This window comes from Amia ocellicauda, chromosome 15, assembly GCF_036373705.1.
Source record: "Amia ocellicauda isolate fAmiCal2 chromosome 15, fAmiCal2.hap1, whole genome shotgun sequence".
NCBI lineage: Eukaryota > Metazoa > Chordata > Actinopteri > Amiiformes > Amiidae > Amia > Amia ocellicauda.
In genome coordinates, this window is record NC_089864.1 from 13,678,859 (window position 1) to 13,701,042 (window position 22,184).

Here is a 22,184-nt window from a genome sequence, read left to right on the forward strand (position 1 = left end):
TTACTGCAAATGAGGAGGAGGAGTCACTGATTTTATTGGCCAGCACCACAACTTGCTTGTGGAGGAAAGGTAGCTAAAATGGTGAAGTGAGAAAAGAAGGCATGGAAAAAAAGATTGGTACTGTGGAAGGTAGAGGGAGAAATGAGAAGGACAATAGAGTTATGATGTCAAAGGATGGACTGCTATACAAAGTAGATCAATTAACAAAATATTAGAAGCGATGCACACCGATCCGTGAATACAAAATACAGGTGAGCACAAATCAACAAAACAAAGCAAAATATTAGTGTAAGACTTATGAAGATCTTGGAAGATCAAAAAAGATGTGCATTTCTGAGGTGCCGCTACCTTGTCGATCCAATGAAAAAGCTGAAACCAACTGAGAAGATGACTGTGAATTTAGCTCAAACCAGGCAAATAGAAGTAAGAATACAGCACAAATGTAAGTTTGTTGTTTGTGGCTACTGTCAGCTTTTCTAGAGCTAAGATCTTACGTTTTAACTTATGATTCAAGTTTTGTTACATTTAATTTAATCCAAAGGCAACATATTTAAATTTTTCACTCTCTCCCCATATTTATTTTTAATTCCTTCCTACAAGTAGCATTTGTATTAAAGCTGTAGCAGAACTCTATAACACACATATGACAAAAACAGCACTTTAGCACCAAGGAGAGGGATGGGGTAATTGCAGCACTTTCGAAGAGGTTATTTTGCTTCAAACATATCATTAACACAAGAGACTTACTTTTTTCAGAAGAATAGCAATGTATATTTCTACAGTGCGGGCACAGTGTTAACAGCCCTCAAATGGATTACTGGGATGTATGCATGTTGCAATGGGGGAAACTAGAAAACAAAGTCACATACTGACATTATACAGAAGGGAATAAGATCTACTAACAGGTGTGCTACAGATGAATGTATTGCACTCACGGGTCCATGGTGGCAGGGAGCAATTGCCCAGTTGCTGTTGGGAATGCAAGGACTATCCAGTCAGCTGGCGACCCTCAGAATGCCCTATAACTGTGACCCGTGTCTTTGCCCAGGTGCCCGTAGTGAGGAATATTACTGGCAGCTAGGTTCAGTTTTAGAATTAAAACACAATATGAAGACATTGCTCTGAATGCAGTCATTAGCAAATTCCTATGAAGTTAACAAAAGACAGACATTTATGATTCTGAAGACTGTAACATTGTGAATAGTAAAGATTTGCTTCCTTCAGGCTATTGAGGAATTTAGAGGGGTGCCCAGGGCATTGTTGTATCTCTCAAGCACACTGGGCACCGCAGGGCTGGTCATATAACACGGGGACAGAAACACATTAGATTTAATGCCAAAATACATTTAAATACGGTTTATGTGTTTAAATGTGGTTTATTTCCCTCCTTAGTTCTAGCCCCAGTGTGCTTTTGCCAGGAACTCTCCGGGTTATTGTAAACACTCTTCAGAGCTGAGTAAACAGAAATCAATTCCCCCTGATGGGCTGCATTAAGTTGGAATAGGTTATTTAATTCACAAGAGATGAATAATAAGAGTTCACAGAAAATGAGTAACTTTCCTTTGATAGTGTGTGGGAGACTGTCTGACACCGTCTGAAAAGGTTTCAATTATTACTTTCTGGAGTAATTGCTTTATTTTATTCTTTACTTCAGTTGAAGTCGTGTTTATGAAACAATGACCGCAAAGATTTGTAATAATTCCATGACAGTCGCTCATTAACCCTCTCTAAGATGAATATTGTACATGGGAAACAAATAAACGATAGAAAACTAGTGACTTTTGATCCAGTCTCCAACACCCACACTTTTTGTCAATCAAAATAAACAAGCTGCTATGTAGAGAGCTGAAACTATTGTTAATTTGAATTTGCAGAAAAGGAAATTAAACTATGGTCAGTAAGAGTGTAGTATGCTCATGTTTTGGAGTTGTGCAAATATATATGTTGCTACTCACATTTTCTTCAATTTCTTATTCAATTTCATTTGCATTTCTTCTTTTGAAGAACAATTACAAAAATACCTTCATCATCAACAAGCATTCAATTGGATTTCTGAAATAGAACTTTGGAAGACAAGGAACTAGTGAACAATGTATCAACAGAGAACTTCAAAACGTTGTGCTGCATCACTGTATAGCAGTTAGAATTAACAAAAATGGTTAAACAACCACTTCAAAAAACCCACCATAACTGTGCTGTCACTTCTGACACATGGGAGCTCTGAAACACTGACCTAAAACCGTGGATTGATCAGTATCAGGACTTGTGCTATAGCAGCCCTTTAAATCATTTCTGGAATGCATAGGCATTTACTCCTCGTCTATAAGGCTTTGTTTACTAAACCTCATTATTGATTTTGTCCGACTGAATTTCCTTTGTCCCGGACTTAGTGGTTCAGGTATTATGTTCCTTTGTCCAGATTCATTTTTGTCTTTGGGCTCCTGACAAGCAAAGCCTTTCTCAGGTTTTACATTATTTAAACGTATGCAAATGATGTGATATTCTACTTACACAACAGTCAACAATTTATCCATGTAAAAAACAAACAGACATTAAAACATGGCTATTATAACACGGCCAATTTAAGTACAAATAATATTAGATCTTGCAGTGTAAGAAAGACAAGACCGTAAAATACTTTAAGTACACTTCATATAATATGTTGTCTGCATTACCCCCTTACCACTTGCAAAAATAATTCAAATTGAGTGCAGGAAAACATTTCTTCCTCTGCAAAGAAATTATCGTCCCAAATTGCATGATTGTTTTCTGAGGCCAGTTTTGTTTAATTTCCATTTCATCAAGAAAATCATTACACACTGGGAACTGTAACAGCTTTCATGAACACAAATACACCATCAGGTGAGGTAACAGGAAAAAGAAGAAAAAAAAACCAACAGACTGGAAATACTGTGATAGAAACACATGAATTAATGTTGGAAAACAGATTACTAAATGCTTATGTTAAAATATGACCTAACAGTCAACAAAATAAGAAAAAAGAGTAAAATTCATTGAATCATACAAAATTACAATCATATAAAAAATATATTAAAAAAAAGAAAGAAAAAACCTAATGAACAACATCCTGGTATTGTTTATAAACCCACAATATAGGATTACACAAAATCATCAACTACATTTGATGCATCAATGCCCACATATGGGCAATTACCAACAACCAACTTTTAATTCAAATTTTCTGTTAACATCCAGTCTTAATAAACGTGTTCAAACACCGCCTGAGTGGTCACTTCGCTGCTCCATGTTGATTGCTTTTATGGAACAGTGACCGTATTTCATAACAGATTTCCAGTAAAATCAAATTTGAAATCATTAGGATAATCATAAATGAAACTATACCAGGAGCGTCTTATTTAATAATATGTTTTGATAATAATGCTTAAGGGGAAATACCTCCGTTTCCTGACTGTTTTAAACTAATTTAGGCTGTTGGTACTCAAGGATTTTTTTTCCCTCTTTGTATACTGCAGTATCTTCAACGTGTATTTAGTGAAACTTTTAAATGGCACTATAACACATATTTCAGCTACTGTGCGCCCTGCCTTAGCTTTCACTTATAAGCTTGCTAACAGTAATGTGATTATCTACCTTAGGTTATACACAAAGTAGTTGAAAGTATTCATCACCCTGACATTAGATTACTTTCCAATATTGATTGAACTAAATGACTCCCTGAATAACATTGTTCCAAATGCAGGGTGTGAATATTTTCAAGTACCATTTAAAGCAAATTCTACCTGTATTCGCGCCCATCTGAGGCAATATTCGGCTAAATGGCTAATCTCTGTCCTTGAGGATTTTGTCTCAGGGTAAATCACTGTAACTAAAGTGACTGGTCCTTCATTATATCAAACACTTTTAAATATTAAACATTTTGTGCAGTTTTCTGTATTAAAATGTATAGGGAAGATCTAAACATATGGATAAGTTATTTTGTTCATGTGAAAAATACAAAAAGACAACAACAAACATTGATATAATACATACTGCTAAATAATAACATTTTTTGCCGCATTATATTGTTAATTCCACTAATAAATCCAATGCTTGGTGATGTAATTTAATCAGTAAAAAGAGTTTGCAAGAATAAAATATTTTCATATTAATTTAGAGAAATACACAATATCTGTAACATAAGTGTATTGACTAAAGGCTATACCTGATATTTTATAATCACTGATAATATAATTTCAGTTTGTGCTTTATATGTATATAGAAATATATTTTAAATCATCAGTAATCATTCACATGCGATTTCTCTGTTTCTCTTTGGAATGTTATAGCTTCTTAAATCAAGATTTTTCACGTCATTTAAAACTTAATTCTGAACCTCGCATATACAAACATTAAAACAATACAAAATTTGGTCATTCTCCAGATAAAAATATAAAACACAACATATTCATGTGTTTTGGTTTTTCGCCCTGAATACATGAAATCTGATACTTCAAAGATCACAGTTCTTCATCAGTAGTAATATTTTTAAAAAGGTGCATTTCCCACAATTTCTCCCTCTCTTTATAAAATGACACAGCTGGGCCCAGATTGTTGTGGCTCTTGATGCCTGGGAAGAAGAGAGCAATAGCATTTTAAAGAAAAGCCTTTCAACTCTCAAAGCAATAAATCCTACAAAAATGTGAAAACTTGTTAGATTTACTTAGAAATCGTAATGATTGCTTTGAAGCGTCTGAAAACATCTTCCCCTGGACAACATATGTTCATAGAAATCTATAAGGTTTGCTTTAATTCCAGAAAGGGTACCTTTAGTCCTGGAAAGCCGCAGTCCTATAGATTGTATACACATCCTTAAATCACATTATTACAACCTAGTAACAGTGCTTAACTTGATCAATTTATCCAGTGGCACGTTCAGTGGAACAGGAGAGAGCTCAGTGAGAGCTCTGTGGCCTCCGCAGAACCAGGCACCAATGATTTAAACTTTAATGAATCCTTTCTTAAGGGTAACATTAATACCCAAAAAGTTGCCTCATCAAAGCCCTGGGGAAAATTAAGTTATAATTACTATGTTTGGTTTAACTTTTTCCCCACTGCCTTGCCACTGACCCCCTAAGCCCCCGACTCACAGCCATGTGCTGCTGAAAAAGAAAATCTTCAGTAACAAGTGTTTCAGAGCCGCATATCTGAGAAGCTACTACACAGTTACCAGCTAAACTTTCCATTGGCAGACTTTTAATGAGGCTACAGACACAAATTATTTATTTTCCTTGAACAAACCCTAAGCTATTTGCATTTTAATAGATTAAACTTTGTGCCGACACACGGAACAATTATTCACACAGCTCCATTACAATAATAATTTAATTATCGCTAAAATATATTAGTTTCTGTATCCAAATAGCATAATAAAACAGAGAATCCTATAAATCCTAATGATAAAAACAGTGCCTAAAGGATCTTTATACCTCCCTAACAGATCATAACATCACCACCATTGATAGTTTCTTGCTGCTGTGCACAACCTTCATAATTTATTTTTTTTCCTTCTTTTCTTCTGCTCTTTCATTCTTCATGCTGTAATTGGCTGTCAGATTGACGGAATGAAATAAATAAATAAAACTATAGAGAAAAAAAAGAAGTTCCTATAAGTTTGACAAACTATGGCCCACTAATTAGCGACTGATAAATGTTTAATACCTCTAACCCAGCGACACCAGGAGAGACTGTGACCCGAAGCTAGAATGCACAATACCTTTCGGTGGGATTATCTGCCAGCTTCATTCTCTTTGATGCTGTGCCTTCGCTCTCAGGAAAGGAGAGTGGGGAGTTGGGGTTCGTGGCCTGTTCTCTTTTCTCTCCTTCGACCTGTGAAAGGGGGAGGGGACAGGAGGTGGCAGGGAGATGGAAGGGACACAACACAAAATCAGGTTGTACTCTTTGAACATCAGAGCGGAGGGGGGCTTTGTATATTTTTACAGAAGGGATGGGAGGATGATGTGTGTCGGTTGAGCCACGGTATCAGTCAGCAGCACAGTGCGTTTGCGTTCAGACTTAAGTGCGTGAAGAAGTGGGGTAGGGCTTGAATCTACTCCAGACTCACAGCACATTGAAGCGTTTTAAACTGGATGTATTATTTAATTATCTACAATGCATTGACAGATCCTAAACCTATAAAGCTTATGTGGCTTTACAGAGTCTCTTAATCAGAGCACTGCTTTCAAGCTTAGACTTCAGTGACTGAGAGACACACACACACACACACACAGTTAAACAAGGCGGAAGAAAAGGGAGGTTTTCTTTTCTAGAGAATAACTTTCAGGTCCTCACAATCCTTCATACAATTTAAGCTTTTGTTTTCCACCACACATGAATATACTAGTACATATTGACAAGACTAAATAAGTACTAGAATGCATTAACAATGCTGTAAGTTCAGTTAAACAAGACAAAAGTAAGTGATTAAAACATGATTTGTACTAATGGAGAGAGCAAAAGACTCACAATGTTCCTCTTCCGTCCATATGGGTGTTTGGCTTCTCTGTTCTTAGCGAACTCATCTTCGGTTGATCGCAGAGGTTTGCGACAAAGGTTGTCGTTTCGGTAGACCACCGTGCTCCTGGATTTCAACTGTCTAACAACATACAGAACATTCAGCGATTAAAAAGTGTCTAAGACTAAAATCTTCAATAAGTACTGATCAATGCCAAGTTAAAACACAGAAAACATACCAACCCAGATGTAATACTGCATTCTTGGAAAATGGATTGTTTTACAGCATACATTTCTTTAGCAGCAATAATTAGGGGCAGAGGTTACAAACGCAATGGATAAAATGGCAAGAAATCTTGCAGAATGCTATTGCGAGTCTTGTTCATGTAGCTTTTAGTCGGACATTAACTCAGTAACATTAATACAGCCCACTACAGACACATTTTCAACTCTCCTGCTCATGTGAGTTGCTGACGGATTCTTCCTCAGTAAGCAACATGATTTCTGAAGAATTCATATAGCACTGGGTTGTATATATATATTTCCAATAGAACACTGGCACCAAAATTCCTCTATCAAACAATATTAAAAAAAACTATAGTCAGCCCTTCTCTAAATTATGCTGTAGCTCAGTTAAAAAGCAGGTTGGAGGGGTTACTGAAAATCAGGTGGTATAGGCATACATCTACACATTTCTACACCTGCTTAGGAAATGGGTTTACAATTTCTCTCTTCTTTGTTTACATTTTAGTTTTAAAGACACACCAACAATCTTTTTAAGATGGCATTGCTGTATATATGAGCAAAGTGTTACATTTCATGGAATTTACAATGATACAGTATAAAAATACATATGCCCAGTCATAAGAATTAATACGAAAATCCTTTTGAAACTTCCTTCAATGCTGGACTGTTGTATCTGAGGCACTGCAGAACCATTTTTGAATGTGGACTAATGCCACGTCGACTTATTTCTGCCCAGATTGCATAGCGTGATACACACACTTGAAGATGCAAAGTACCACAGATACAGTTTCCCTGTATTGTGTAACATAAATATTTCTGTTTTGCCAAGGATTTGTCAAACTTTAAGCAAGAAATGGACGCATATGTGTATACATGACGGTGATAAAACCTTTATTAACTTTTATGCACTTTTATTTCAGAGAGAGCGAGCAATTAGACCTTTAAGTGATCAGGCTGTCTGTTCTTGCAGAGCCTGGGTTTTCCTATAAATGCCCGTACTATTTCCCAGAATAAGACCGATCCTCGGGTCCAGCACGGCGACTCAAGGGGGCATTGTTGTTAACCTATCGAGGCAATCTGTCGCTAAGGACATTGATTCTGTAAAGACTGATCGACTGAACAAGCTCTAAACAAGCTCTCATCAGTTCTGCCATGTAAATTGCTTTTCTGCAAAAACTTTTCATCTTATAAAGTTTCACATGACAAACTAATACCACTTGCACATTGTCATATTTTTTCTATTGCAGGAAGTCAATAGCTTATGACATTCAGATTACTAGCATGCTTTTAACAAATATAAGGCAGAGCATCAGGTTTCTCCATTGGTACTAATACCAATAACATGAGCTTAGATAAACTATGTCAAATGCATCTTTGGTACGGACTGGTAATGGAAAACAATGATATCCCTGTTACTATTTATGGATTGCAAAAGAAGCATATATTTTGAAAAGCTTATTGCAGTATCAAATAAAAACATGTTCCTCAAAAGTAACTTACTTTTATGTGTATTCATGTTCTTTATTGTAACAACAATGTTACCAATTACAGTGTTAAAGTTCCCATGGATATTTTTAAATATATTTAAGATTTTGCAATACGTTTGACCTAATAATAGTCTTAGTGTAAATATAAAAACATACCCCCTAAAGGCGTCATCTTTGTGGAAGCCTAACATTTACAAATCCTGCTTCATAATTTAATTGGACAACAAATATTTAATTAGGCAATTAACAAATCAGCAACATACAATTTGAGCTCAAATTTGATCTGGAGTCACATAAAAATGAATGAAGCAATAAAGAAGAGAGAAAAACAATTCTGGGCTTCAAAAATGACTTTTGGAGAGACAATATTAATATTAAAGCTGATCAACATTAGTCTTTATTCAGTAAAGGAACAGAAAAATATAGCCTGGGCCTGATAGAGCATCTTAATTATAAATGATCGCCACCCACTGCCTTTAAGAACATTGGATGCAATAACAGGAAGAAGCCATTTGGCACTTGTATTTAGTTAATAATAGTAAATTGCCATCTACTTTTCTTGAATGATGCCTGGAAGTCAGTTTCTAGGAAATGGCTAGTTCCAGATAGCCAGTACCCTATGAGTAAAGTCATCTCCTGTTAACTCCTGCTTGTGACCTTGTGTTCTTGTTTCAATCATAGTGTCAGAGTAGACCTTTGAGTTGTCATTCTTCTCAATTTCATTTTTGCTGGTCACAATGTCCTTCTTCCAGTTTCTACCCACCTCATCGAACATTTAATAGGGATTCATCTCAGGCAAATATTCAGCCGAAATAGTGTTAAAACTTTTTCTTTCAATCCGATTGAAGTAATTTAGGTTTATTCTGGTGTGTTTTAAAGTCATTATCATTATCAACCCATCAAGCTGCCTTTCTGAGGGTTATGCATGACAAAAATATATCTGTACTGCATCAACAAAACAACCTCAAACTTTTCCACATGCTATTTAATATTGTAGTGGATTAATATTGTTTTTTATTCAACGCTCTTTCAACCATTATTGTGTATGTATAGTGCCCATTGTGAAGGTTTTAAACATTTTCCTCCTAAGCATTTCTCGAAGAGGTATCATACCACTTTCCTTTAATAAAGCGAGACCTGATGTGGAAATGAAATATTCAGCAAATTGAGTAGTGGTTAAGAAATACTTAAATACTAAAAATATAGTAGCTTCTTGTCATAAACTGTAAGTAATGGGTGTATCTGACACCAGTAATCCTACCCTATAGTCTGAATTTCTGTTGTGATCTGCAGATAAGAAGAGACGAAAGGGGATGTCCACTAAGTGAGACACTGACAGAAAGTGACGCCATAAATAACAGCTTCTTAATCTACGGTAAGAAGATGAAAACAGATATAGGCATCTATAAGTATGTACACATGAGAATTACAGAACAGTGCAAGGAACCCCAGGGAGAAACAAAAAAATAAGGTCTGGGTACAATTTACCTCTTGCATAGGAGGCTATATTGCAGTATTTACTTAGGTCATGTGATATTGCAACTGAACCCCAGTGCCCTGCATTTAGCTGTCAGTTCCCTGCAATTAGGCACAGCGTACAATTTCCTGGAGGCTCCACTGAACCTCAGCTGATTTAGAAGGTAGGAGATACATTGGTACATGTTAAATTCAAACAATAACAAGTTTTAAAGACTGGTTTTCTGTAATGTATGTGTCCAATTGAAAGATGTTAACGAAATAAGGGATAGCAGTGTGATAGACCTATCGATATCTATACAGCAGCTGCCCAACTGTCCTATATTTGTTTATACACAAGGTAAAATAATATATATTAAAGAAATCAACAAGTTCACCAATTTAGTCAAACACAATACTCGTTTAGCTAAACTAAGAGATGTATCATCATGTCCCACCTTAGTATCAAGATAAAGTCTGATGTTAAAGGTGTCCTATATTAGAAATACAAGAAAAATGCTTTTGGTATCAAGGTATGAAAAGAGATGTCTGAAATATCCATCACAGGGGTGACTGGGAGTTTTTCCCCTTCAAAAGCACACGTTTTCAGACTGTAGGCGTGGGGAGGATGTGAGGTGAGCTCTTTTCTCCGGCCATCTGCTTTTCACCACCCGTGGCGAGATTTTTATTTATTTTTTTAGCCTCTCTTTCAGGTGAGTGTTTACCTTATGTAACGCTGTCTTTGCCTCAGCACCTCACTGCGACCCTGTCAGCCGCAGAACAGCAGGCCTGACCTCGGTAATGACCACCCTGCAGCCACTGAGCTGGTCAGCACCGGCTGATTAAACTTTTAACAACATCCCCTGTGCAATAAAGGGCAAAATGACAACTTTGCCCATCGTCAAGGTGTCTGTATAATAAACTAATTAGCCGAACCGCACAGTCTGTGGAGCTTTTAATGAGTGCTATCGGCTGGCCTCTGTAATAATAACCCAGACTGCCCCCTTTTGGGATTCAATTAAGGCAGAGACTGTCATATGCTTGGCCTCGCTGATCAATGAATCCATTGCGACCTTTGTCGGAAGTGTTCGCAAGGTCAGTGGCAGTAGCAAGGACAGCCAGCATGGTTCAGGAAACCTACCCGATGGCAGACGACAGGCTCCGGTACCAGTCATTAATGTCCTCTTGGTCACTCGACATCAGCAGAAGTTTGTCTTGTTCGAAGGTTAACTGAAAGAGAAGACAACAGCACATTAATGTGATCGGTATTCCTCTAAACAGACCGTCTTGCCTTTCATTGAAACTCATTATTAATCTGACTTTTCTGTCTCTAGACCACTTTCTATCAATGGGTTGTTATGAAGACTTTTCACCACCTTTCTGCTAAAAGGAGCTCGGAAGCCTGTGTGGGTTTGAGAGCGTCCCTTTCTCACACTAGTTCTTCTTAACGATACACTTCCCCTCGAACATTGTAAAGTATGCTTTCCCTGATATATGCTTTTAATTCAAGGTAAAAAGAAATGACAGAATTGCATAAATGAGTTAAAAAATACATAATGCATATAATTAACTGGTAAAGTACAAATATAATGCATCAGTTACAAGTTCTCTTAGAATAAGGAGCATGTCACCAAGTTATCAAAGACAGTTTTGTACCTGTCAGTTTGTATTTATTTGTAGGGGGGGTAGATTATTTGTATATCTCCAGAACAGGAATCATTAACAATATGATATTTTTGTCATGGTGTAATATAATAAGCAATTTCTTCTGTGGACTCTCTCATATGCCTATATTCTTGATAAAATCGAAAGCAAAATGGACATGGTGCAGGCGATTAATTAACATGATAAAACTGAAATGTGCAAGCCTGGGTCATGCAGTGTCACTGATGAATTAGCTTTTTTAGTTTTTTTCAAGTCTGAGGTCTACCTTTCCTCTCTATATTATAACCTTACTAATGTTTCTCTTTTTGTTAACTGTAGATTTCAGTCTAACTGAACTATGTCATACAAGGTTGGTAACGTTTGTAAATCAGGGTTTTCAACTGAAGTTTTTTATTTACGGTTTGGATGGTGTTGGATATAATTTAAATGCTCGTATGATTGTAATCAAAGGTGTTTTTCCACTGGTACAGTATACAGTAAAAAGGATGAGAAGAATATTACTTAAAAATTAATCTGAATAAAACATGGTGCATGATTTTTTTGCAACATTTGCAAACCCCTAAAGCAAACTTGTACAGAAATGAAAAGCACCCAAACCTGAATTACAAAGTAGCTTCAATATAAACCTATTTAAACAGGACGGGCATAAGCTAAATGAAATACACAGGACTATCAGCAACATTCAAAAACCGCTAACGCAATCGCAATCGACTTGGCAAACAAATGTCATTCAGCAACAATGTTTAAAAGCCCACCCAAAAAGTAAAAGGACATGCTGCACTGGAGCTGAACTTTAGGAGTCTGTCTTCATTGACATACAAGTGTAATAAGTTAGCAAACGTGCTAGTTCATCATCTTCATCATCATCATCAGAGCACTGGATTTCTACAAGACCATAACAATAGTTGTTTACTTTGATTTTAATTTTAAAGGATTGCATTTCAGGATCGCTGACCATGCGATTTGGTTTCCTTCTTCATTTGATTGGTTTCAAAATGCCCCCTGTAAGCGAAGACAAACAAGTGGCGTTAGATGGAATGCTGAATCCTTATTTGGCAACTTATATTCCTCTCCCGCTGTGCTGTGATTGGCTGGCTACTGTTTGATGTTTTCTAGCCCATGCCTGCATTGGTTCACTAACGCAGTGAATTTTGCTTGGGAGCTTTCAACAATATTTGCTATATATATATATATATATATATATATATATATATATATATCCCAGGAAGTGCAAATGTGTTATTATATTTTAAAAATAAAAATAAGTGTTATAGGCAGCTACATGTATTTGCCAACAAACAAAAATATTGATCTGAAACCATCGCAACTAATTTAGTTCAGATACTGAAGCTTTAAATTATTGAAAAGATCATATTGTGTACAATGTTCTAGAAATGAAATATCAGTAAGTGCCCCAAGCAATACCCATTTCGTGCATTTTACTGTTCATAACACAGACTCTGGAGTGACCTCCCTGAAAAAATATGCAATTCCTAAACCTGATTTTAAATTGTTTTATGTTGGGCAGAATAACAATTTGCAAGAAAATTATTTTAGAAAACAAAGTAAATATTAAAATGAGCAGTCTTAACAGAGGCAATATAACTGCCTTGTGTATCTTGCAGTACCTGATACAGACAATCATGCACAAAAATAAATCACAGCAACTGGGAAAACTGGAACAGCGCCCCATTCTGAAGGTGCCCATTTTCACTGCTTTTGAAATTGCTTTCTCTGGCCACAGACCATCAAATTCTCTCACTACTTATGTAGTTTCCTGAGATAATACATTCTCAGTGCTGCTTATGCTGACATGCCAAGGATTACCAAGAGATATAGTGCACTGCAAGAAAATAGTCAAATTCAAGTCTTTAATGAAATAGCTCAAATGCCTGACATGACATATTACCTTGTGGATCAACAGACAATTTGTAATTTTTTACATGTAAGTGCAGAGCAAAGATGGAATCCTACGTAAGTATTGTTTCCTGTTTTGAATCGTACATGGTACACACAGCACTTGTGGGACACCCAATCAAATGCTATTATAGGTTTTTAAATTACAGGCAATGATTTTTGTGAAAGACCTTTGTGAGATTTTACAAGCATGTGGTTTGCAAATAGGAATGAATGACTCAAACATTAATTAAATGCTTACGACTCCTGCTTCTGTCCATATTAGAGCACACTGTATGATGCAGATGAGGCATGGTGTGCGATGCTGTGTTATTCCAGCAGGTGTTGCCATTTTATAAGAAATCCAGGAGTCACCGCTCAGTAGCAGAACCCTTGAGTGTGAAAACATTCGACTCTTACAAAAGCTACAGTAACTGGGAAAAACACCAGGCTTAACTGCGCAGTTGAAGAAAGACAAAGCACACAGTATACAGTCATGGTTTTCTCTCTGGAATGGCACTATTGCTTATTGTAGACTATTAATAAAGTGTACATTGGATAACATCCACTGATCCATGAACCCAATTATAGTTTTATTAATTAAGGCCTAGGTTATGAATGTGCTTGTCAAACTAACAATCTATTTAAGTTATAAGGTATGTATATACAAGTGACTTAAATGACTGTAAATCAATTAATGTTTTGGGAAGAAGTACACAAATAACTATGAAAATACTACAAAAGTGATTTCCTTTATAATAAAACTATTTTCTTTAAATGTACATTCAACAAGGTCTGATTAACCACAATCTCTCTGGTTGACATTCTCTGGATTAGAACTAAACCAAAGCATTGTGAACCTCTACAAACATTTTATACAGTGCTGATCAAAAGATACATCTTATGTCAATAGGGGATAGTCTTTGTGCAAGAACAAAATTTCAAATAAAATGTGCAGTTCTGAGTTCCTTTTCTCAACTGCTGCAAGAAGTATGATCAAATGACACGTGAGGTGCTCAATGTTGGCTACAATACTGTTACACATGTTCACCTGTATCATCCACTATCCTGCAAGACCTTTCAAACTTTAATTCCACATGTGCCACCTAGTGCTATTTTAGGTCTTATTTCTGTGAATATGTTCAAATAAAATATCCATACTGCTTTTTTCAAACATGAGTTACCCCTTCATAGACAAATATACAGATAAATAGCATATGGTTGTGGTGCTACCAAACTACATGATAAGAATAGTATGTTAAGGCTAGCACGGCACGGCAGAAATCGCAATGCATGTGCCTATGTGAATATTTGCATTTCAGAGGAATCGCGAGTTATATGGAAATGTTTGTGTTTAGGCAGCCGAATGCTTGAATTAATTACAAGGCAACACCAATAGGTCTCCAACCCTGAGAAGTCCTTACACTGGTAATACAGACAACCTGAAGGATATGCATTTAAAACCCAAATCAAAGGATGGATTCAACATAAAAAGATATTGATATACACTGTACTGAAAAATAAAAGCATACACACATATATATGAAAAATATACATCTATCAATATTTTATGTAATCAATAACACCTGCCATAAATTATCACAGATTTTCTAAATACAAAAAATAAGGCAACATTTCTTGATCATTTTCTAATTTCACTAAAAATTGTAAAGGAACAGACGCTATTGGGAGTCACACCTTTCTTGCCACTTGATGGAAAAGTAGGGAACGCACACAGGAGTCCAGTCACTACAATTTTTCATCACTGGGAAAGTCAGAGAACTGTCTAGAGATATCAGGCAAATGGGTGCTGACCTCTGCCAGTCTGCTGACAGCTGTAACATTTTTCAAAAGATGATGAACATCCCAGTTTAGACCACAGAAGAAGCTCAAACTGGGTGGGACGGTTTCCACACAACTCGGAAGAGGACCTGAGGAAGGGTTCGCCTAAACATGCAGTCAGAGGAAGTTGGTGAGATGGCTAACTGAAATATAAGACAATGACTGATCCTCAACAATCTCTGGAATCACCTGGAGACTACTATTTGAAGTTAGCTGCATATATCTAGTGCACATGGCAGCATCTCTACGGGAAACCCCTCCTGAGGTGGTGACATCAAAAAGAAGAGGCCGTGTATTGTGGTTGTGTATGTAGCCAGTGCGATCTGAGCCCCTGCTTGGATTTTAAGCACTGTCTGTCAGGCACACCTACAAGCACCCAGCTCTGCACAGCCTCACTGGCAATGAGAAAGATGGGCTACGAGATCATTACACTGAGTCTAGTTAAATTCTCTCCCTCTAAACTGCTCCTCAGCTGCATCTTCGGCGACTGAAAGGCATCCATCTCATTGATCCAGGTCAGAGCGCCACTGTGGCCGCTGCAGACAGAGTCTCTGATCGAACTCAACCCAGCATCTCTCAGGCACATCTGCGAGCGCCCCAGTTCATACAGCCTCACACAGGCAAACAAAATAGCTACTTAAAAGTATAAAGTCTGGGAGGCGGGATAGAAGTCTTAGGTGTGATAAGGACCCATATATGGACTGTTGAAATATTATCCAACCAATCACCTTCACCTTCTACAACAATAACTGGAAACCTCTCATTCTATTCATTGACTTTTTAACCATGAAAGAGTTCAAATGTGACAAACTAACAAAACTAAAATGCAAAAAATGAGTAAATCCATTTCACATGGCTGCAGTCACTTCTTTGAGCCTGCTATGGAAGACATTTCACTCCACTTTAATACTTATATTTTGTATAATTTGCCATTAAAATATTCACAGTGCTTTACTGGTTGGCCATTCTGCCCCTCAGGTAGTTTCCCTGTCTCTCAGGGTAGTGTGATTAGTATTTAATGGGACTCTGGGCTAGTTTCTACAGATGTTCAGCACTGTTGTCTAGACCTCAGAGATGGTGCAGTTTGGCGAAACAGATTATAGTTGTGAGCTGCAGATGCATTAGGTAGGAAGTAGAATGCTGTCCAGAGAGCATTTTTGGATATAAAATCATATGAAACAATATTTATACAACATTTTAGGGAACATCCCTGTGAGATAGAGCAGCTTTTGTTGTAACATATAATATATAAATATATATACAAAAAAGGTTATCATACTTCAGTACTCAGTAACAATGCAAACAATCTAAAAAAATACCATTTAAAATGTATATCTATTTCTTTTCTGAATGCTTTTTCGTACTTAAAAAATACAACTGCACATACTCATCAAATTTGCGGAAGCACTGGGGGGAGAGAGAGAGAGAGAGAGAGGGAGGAGAGAGAGAGGGTGGGGGTGGAGTTGGGGTAGGATGAGGGGAGAAAAATGCAACTTCATCTCTTTAATCATCAAGCATTACCCACTTTCATCAACATTAAAAGGGCTTTATTCCAAGATTACTCATGTCAAATAAGAAAATCAGAGATTCAACCCCAAACAATAGACTTTTTATACCAGAATAATTAGAATAGGAACCTATTAGAGCGGATTATAATTAGTGGCTAACATATTAAATGACCTTTAGCATTTACCTGAATCCCTGGTTATATGGAAAACAGGCAAGGTTATGAATGGCATATTAGTAATCTTTAATCTTTATTACTGCTGCGGACAGAATTTTAATGATTGTTAAATAGGCAGCGGTCACTAACATATCCCTATTAAAATAAAGGGGGGGGGGGAAAATCTCATAAAAAATTAAATGGATTAAGATTTCAAATGTACCATCATCAAAAGTATTATCTAATTATGGAGTTCAGTGAGCAGGCCAAGTGAAATGGCTGATAATATTAGTTACTCGCCACATGGGAATGGTTGAGATTTATGCACAAATAGATTCCACTTCTGTTGCAACGCAGTAATTAAGAATTTGTCAGGAAATTTGACCCTCTAGGGTAGAAATTACTTTGTAAAATAGGAATGGCAGAGCCCTAGCCTGCGTACTGCACATAATTTAACTTGATTATTTATACATCAAAGGGAGTCTGCCGTGGAAGCAGTATAATATTTAAGTAGTGGGGATATAAGGGAGTAAAGCATCCAGAAAAGGAGAGGAGGGGGGCAAAAAAAAAAAAAGCTTTCTCTTCCAAATATGCGTGAGAAAATGGAGGAAATTTTCATAAAGCTTTTCGTTTTGCATATAAATTGGTGTCTAGATTGTGCCTGTGCATTTACTGCTGTCAAATTTAATTTTTCTTTAATTCTTCAGGCGCAGATGTGAAAGGCTCCCAAGTGCTGACAGCAATTTTCACTGCTTACAGGTAGCACCCGGATCAATAATATGTCTTTATGAGAAATTACCCTTAATGTTATTGAGTATGCATTTTGCTTTATAGGATAACAAGGTAATGAAATGCCATTTCAGTCATTAGATAACGCTAACTACTTAAATAAAAAGGGTGACAGGCCTGAAGAAGATGTATTTACTGGCAGGAAGGAAGGAATGGATTTCTAACCTAATCTGATAAGCGGCTGAAAGCTTTTAACGTTCTAAAAATGAAACTTACTAGCATAAATACAAGTAAATATTATGCTAACACTCCAGATTCTGCAAGAGCCCAGCAGTTTATACACACTACACATACATGTATGGTATGTAGATACAGATTCCCAGTCACAATATTGCCCCATTCCAATTGAGTGCAACTCTGTGGGCTTTGGGGTTAATTGATTTTTTTTTTCAGGAAGATGACAGCTTTCTAAGGCATGCTTAGGATAGTTTTTCTAAAGCCTCCATAAAGGTGGTACAATTTCATATTTGCATAAAAGGATCAGAATTCTAATCCCTTCATTTGATAGCCCGACTATATGAAGTGTACTCCCAATATGTGCCTGTGATCAAGCCAACTGTGACTTACGCTTTATCAGCTGACATTGCTAGTGGAGGCCAGATGCTGGCAATGTGTTCACACGAGCGCAAAGGGGTTTTGATTATTTCTAACTGGACTGAACAAGAGACGTGCATGATTAAGGGTTTTAGTTTTAACAGTGCCGGAATTGTGATAAATAATAAATAAATAAATAAAAAATAAAAACATAACATATTTCCATATCTTGCACTGCTTTTGCACTTTTCCCACCAGATTTGTCTAATGATTCGCCAGATGAATCCCTGGACATAAACCCCATTCAGTATTGTGGGATGTCCATAACAAACACCTTTGAAAAGCATCCCAATAAACCACCCCCCCCCAAGACTACCCTAATTCTAATTCTGTTCCAGGAGTGGATGTCTTCAGTATGAGTATAACGGTTTGTTAGTGTACAAGTCCCTCCACTAACTTGGCAGGTTTACAAGAAGGCCCTTCGTAAAAAGCCACCTACACATGTCTGGTGAATGTTGCAATTACATCAAAAGACAACTATCAACTGGTCTTTTGACTAGAAAGAAGACTTCACACTTGCAGGAATTCATCATTTGGAAATACTGAGTGTATTACTTATCTCAGTTAGGACACAGTGGGTTTGAAATTAGTATGATCTCCTTCACTGAAAACAAAGAAAATAGGACATTGACTTTGGTCCAGCAGTTAACCTTTTGGTCTCACACTCATTCATCAACCTTTTCCATTTCATTACTAAAACCACTCAATTATAAATGCTGAAGAAATCCTAAATGAAAAGATAGCTGATTCATACATTTTATTTTCTTCTGTTACTGAGCATGACCCTAAGCCTGAAAGTAAACATCTTCCATGCGGCTGATGCTCTCAAGCTCCTATATTTTCAATGTCTGCGCTTGCTTTTTCCTCTGAGCTACACAGAAACAACTTGGTGATAAAACACTTCAGATTCAATTTTGTTTCCCACAATGCTATTAATGTTTTAGTTGTACATCTTAATATTTATAATCTTGACTTCCAGGGGAAGCAAAATACTTTGTCAAGGACACGGGTAGAAACACACAGCTCAACATTTGTCTTCTTCATTGTAGTCTCATGTACAACTACCTGGTTTATGATTAGAAGTCATGGAATACAACTCATGTCAAAACAGCCCTTTTGGGAGCTGGTGTGAAAAGCTTGTCCGTTGGGAACATTTACAGCTCCCTGTTTTACAGGCTGACAGCACTTGCACAACAAGAGGTAACTGTCACAATAGAGCTGCCTATGCAAATCTGAGAGAACTATACAGAAATCAGAATGAAAAGAGGAAACAAAGTTGCAGGCTAGAAGAATGAATATAAAGTAAACAGTTTGGTTCCCACACAACCACCTGTGCCAACCCCAGAGGTCATTTGACTATGAGGCAGAATACCAGAACACTATAAGGGAACCATTGTTATTTGTACAGATGGGTGACAAATTAAAGGAAAAACCAACAAAGTGTCTCAATAAGGTGTTGGGCCACCACAAGCTGCCAAACAGCTTCAATGCTCTTGTCACATATTGTACAAGTCTCTGGCTCTACTGAAGGGATGAACACCATTCTTCCAAAAGATATGCCCTCATTTGGTGTTTTGATGATGGTGGTGGAGAGCGCTGTCTAACACATCAAAATCTCCCATAGGTGTTCAACTGGGTTGAGATCTGGTGACTGCGAAGGTCATAGTATATGATTCACATCATTTTCATACTCATCAAACCATTCAGTGACCCCTCGTGCCCTGTGGATGGGGGCATTGTCATCCTGGGAGAGACACTCCCATCAGGATAGAAATGTTTCACCATAGGATAAAGGTGATCACTCAGAATAACTTTGTAATGATTTTCAGTGACCCTTCCCTCTAAGGAGACCATGGCAGGAAAATGCCCCCCACAGGATAACAGAGCATCCAGACCCCCTCACTGTAGGGGTCAAGCAGTCAGGCCTGCACCGTTCTCTTGGTGTCCCACACATGCACTCACCCACTTGTCGAGAACTGTGACTGAAGCTCCTGCCATTCGTGCCCTAATAATGACGCCTCTTTCAAAGTCACTCCGATCCTTTCCTCTTGCCATCTTGATCCACAATTGAGGTCAACTGGGCCTGCTCAGCATTTTTATACATGCCACAGAGCATGATAGGATGTTAATTGCTTAATTGTATCATGCAGTACACCTGTCTATCTGCATTAATTATGTTCCTCCACTCATCAATTCAGGTTTTTCCTTTAATTTGTCACCCGTCTGTATATGTCCTTTGGTATTTACAGAGGCTCTCTCTAATCATGTAATGAAATGCATAATCCAAAATTATACCAAAAACTTTATAGTCAAAACAAACCCAGTGAAAATAGAATATACGTCAAACAAATAGACAATAAACGGAAAACATTTTAAAAAAAATCTTAATTCCCAGAAACTGTTGCACAACACACACTCATACACAGACGCACACTATGCAGACAAAACTGGTGGAAGCTTCCAGTGATGTACGGGGCGACTGACAGACTGTCAGGCTGTTCTAGCTAATGTTCCTCACAGTCTATCTTCCTTCATCCTGAGGAAATGTGAGAACAACTGATGGAACCCGAGCAAGAACCCGGCAGAGTTAAATTAGGAGGCCAACATGGCTACAGAAAATACCTAGATAAAAGCACAGGGTTTTCCTCTGGTTGAAAAGATCTGAAGGTGACATGCCAGATCAGCTTTCCACTTAATGCAGAGACAGATGAATGCAACTGTAAATGGTGATTAAGGAGAAAGTGGGAATCACTTCTGTACTGCAAATAATGATTACACTTTATATTGCAGGTTTCGAAATATACTGTATTAAATATTCATTATACACTTTGAAATGAAAAAACGTAACCCGTAAATCCTAGGTGGCTGTGCAGTATATTTCCCACCAAGAAGAACATAAATGCCTGTTGTCTTTTCGGAAAGGTATAGGGCCAAATATCATAAGTCAATCGCCAGGGTGCCGCATAGCAGGGTTGAAATATCCGAGATACTGGTTCTGCGTTTGTCCACGGGAGTATACAAGCTGGCTTTACATCTATTCTGAATCTCTACACAGATTTTATTTTTTAAATGTTCTCATATCAAAATATTTGTTTTCTGTTCCTTCCTTGCTGTTTGACAAGTTGGGAAATTCCTCCCATCTGGTCTTACACAGATGCCACAGCAATCTGCTCAGAAACCCAACAAAGTTTGGAAATGGTTTCACATCCACGTCCCTTTTAGAGAATCATACAACAGTAATTTTACAAATATGAAGCCAATATGTCAAAGCACTCAGTTTTATCTTCTAAAAACAGTCAGGCTTTACATCACAAGGCTGAAGATATAACTAGAATGTATAAATATTTGAATCACCAAGGAAGTAGGAAGTGTTTGTATCAAATGATTCTGCGTTGCAATCTGCAATAAGCTGAGGCTAAAATGAAACAGCCTTCAGATATTTCCACATGTTTGAACTGATGGTTTGATCTATTCCAATCATGTATACCGAAATTGTGTGCAAATAGTTAATGGGATGCTTTTTATTCATGTGAATCTACAGCAGATTTACCTGAATCTTTAAGTAAGAAAAACGTAGCGTTCAGAAACCTTGATACCACTGTACCCAATCGTGAAACAATTTAGTTCCATTTTTAGATGCTCAGTAAACGTCTGTACTGCCCAAAATGTTGACAGTGAATAAAGTTGGCTATTAAATGATTTTATTAAACTGAAACAACCCAAAAATGTGAGCTGTATAGTCAATCAAAACAAATACATTGCTTAAAAGGGGTTTTAAAGACAAAAGCATTCAGAAAACATGAGAGGGTTAAAAATACTATCAATAAATACACTGTTAAATAAGTAATGCATGTTTACTGCTTAGATAATTATCTCATCTGGCAAAATGCATACATGTGAGTCTTTCTGTGTATGTGAAGATTCAGAAGGGAGTTGTTGTAAATTTGAATATGTTTGATTTGCGATTGCAGTAAAAGAATAGTTATCCTGATTCCTAATTAACATTAAAAATATGATGGCTTTTCATGTCTTTCATATAAACTAGGACACAAATTAACTTTTTATTTACGAAGGCT

At 37.1% G+C, this 22,184-nt stretch overlaps 1 protein-coding gene across 1 annotated transcript in view; it reads right to left on the bottom strand.

The window, feature by feature from the left end:
- Window positions 1–2,762: 2,762 nt before the first annotated feature.
- arhgef39 (Rho guanine nucleotide exchange factor (GEF) 39) overlaps window positions 2,763–22,184 on the bottom strand; it is a 63,232-nt gene continuing 43,810 nt past the window's right edge. The window contains exons 10-13 of the mRNA XM_066724179.1: window positions 10,801–10,889; window positions 6,484–6,613; window positions 5,735–5,847; window positions 2,763–4,588 (exon numbers count right to left, since the gene is read on the bottom strand). Of these exons, the coding sequence (XP_066580276.1) occupies window positions 4,543–4,588; window positions 5,735–5,847; window positions 6,484–6,613; window positions 10,801–10,889 (378 nt within the window). The 3' untranslated portion in view covers window positions 2,763–4,542. The remainder of the gene's footprint in view (window positions 4,589–5,734; window positions 5,848–6,483; window positions 6,614–10,800; window positions 10,890–22,184) is intronic.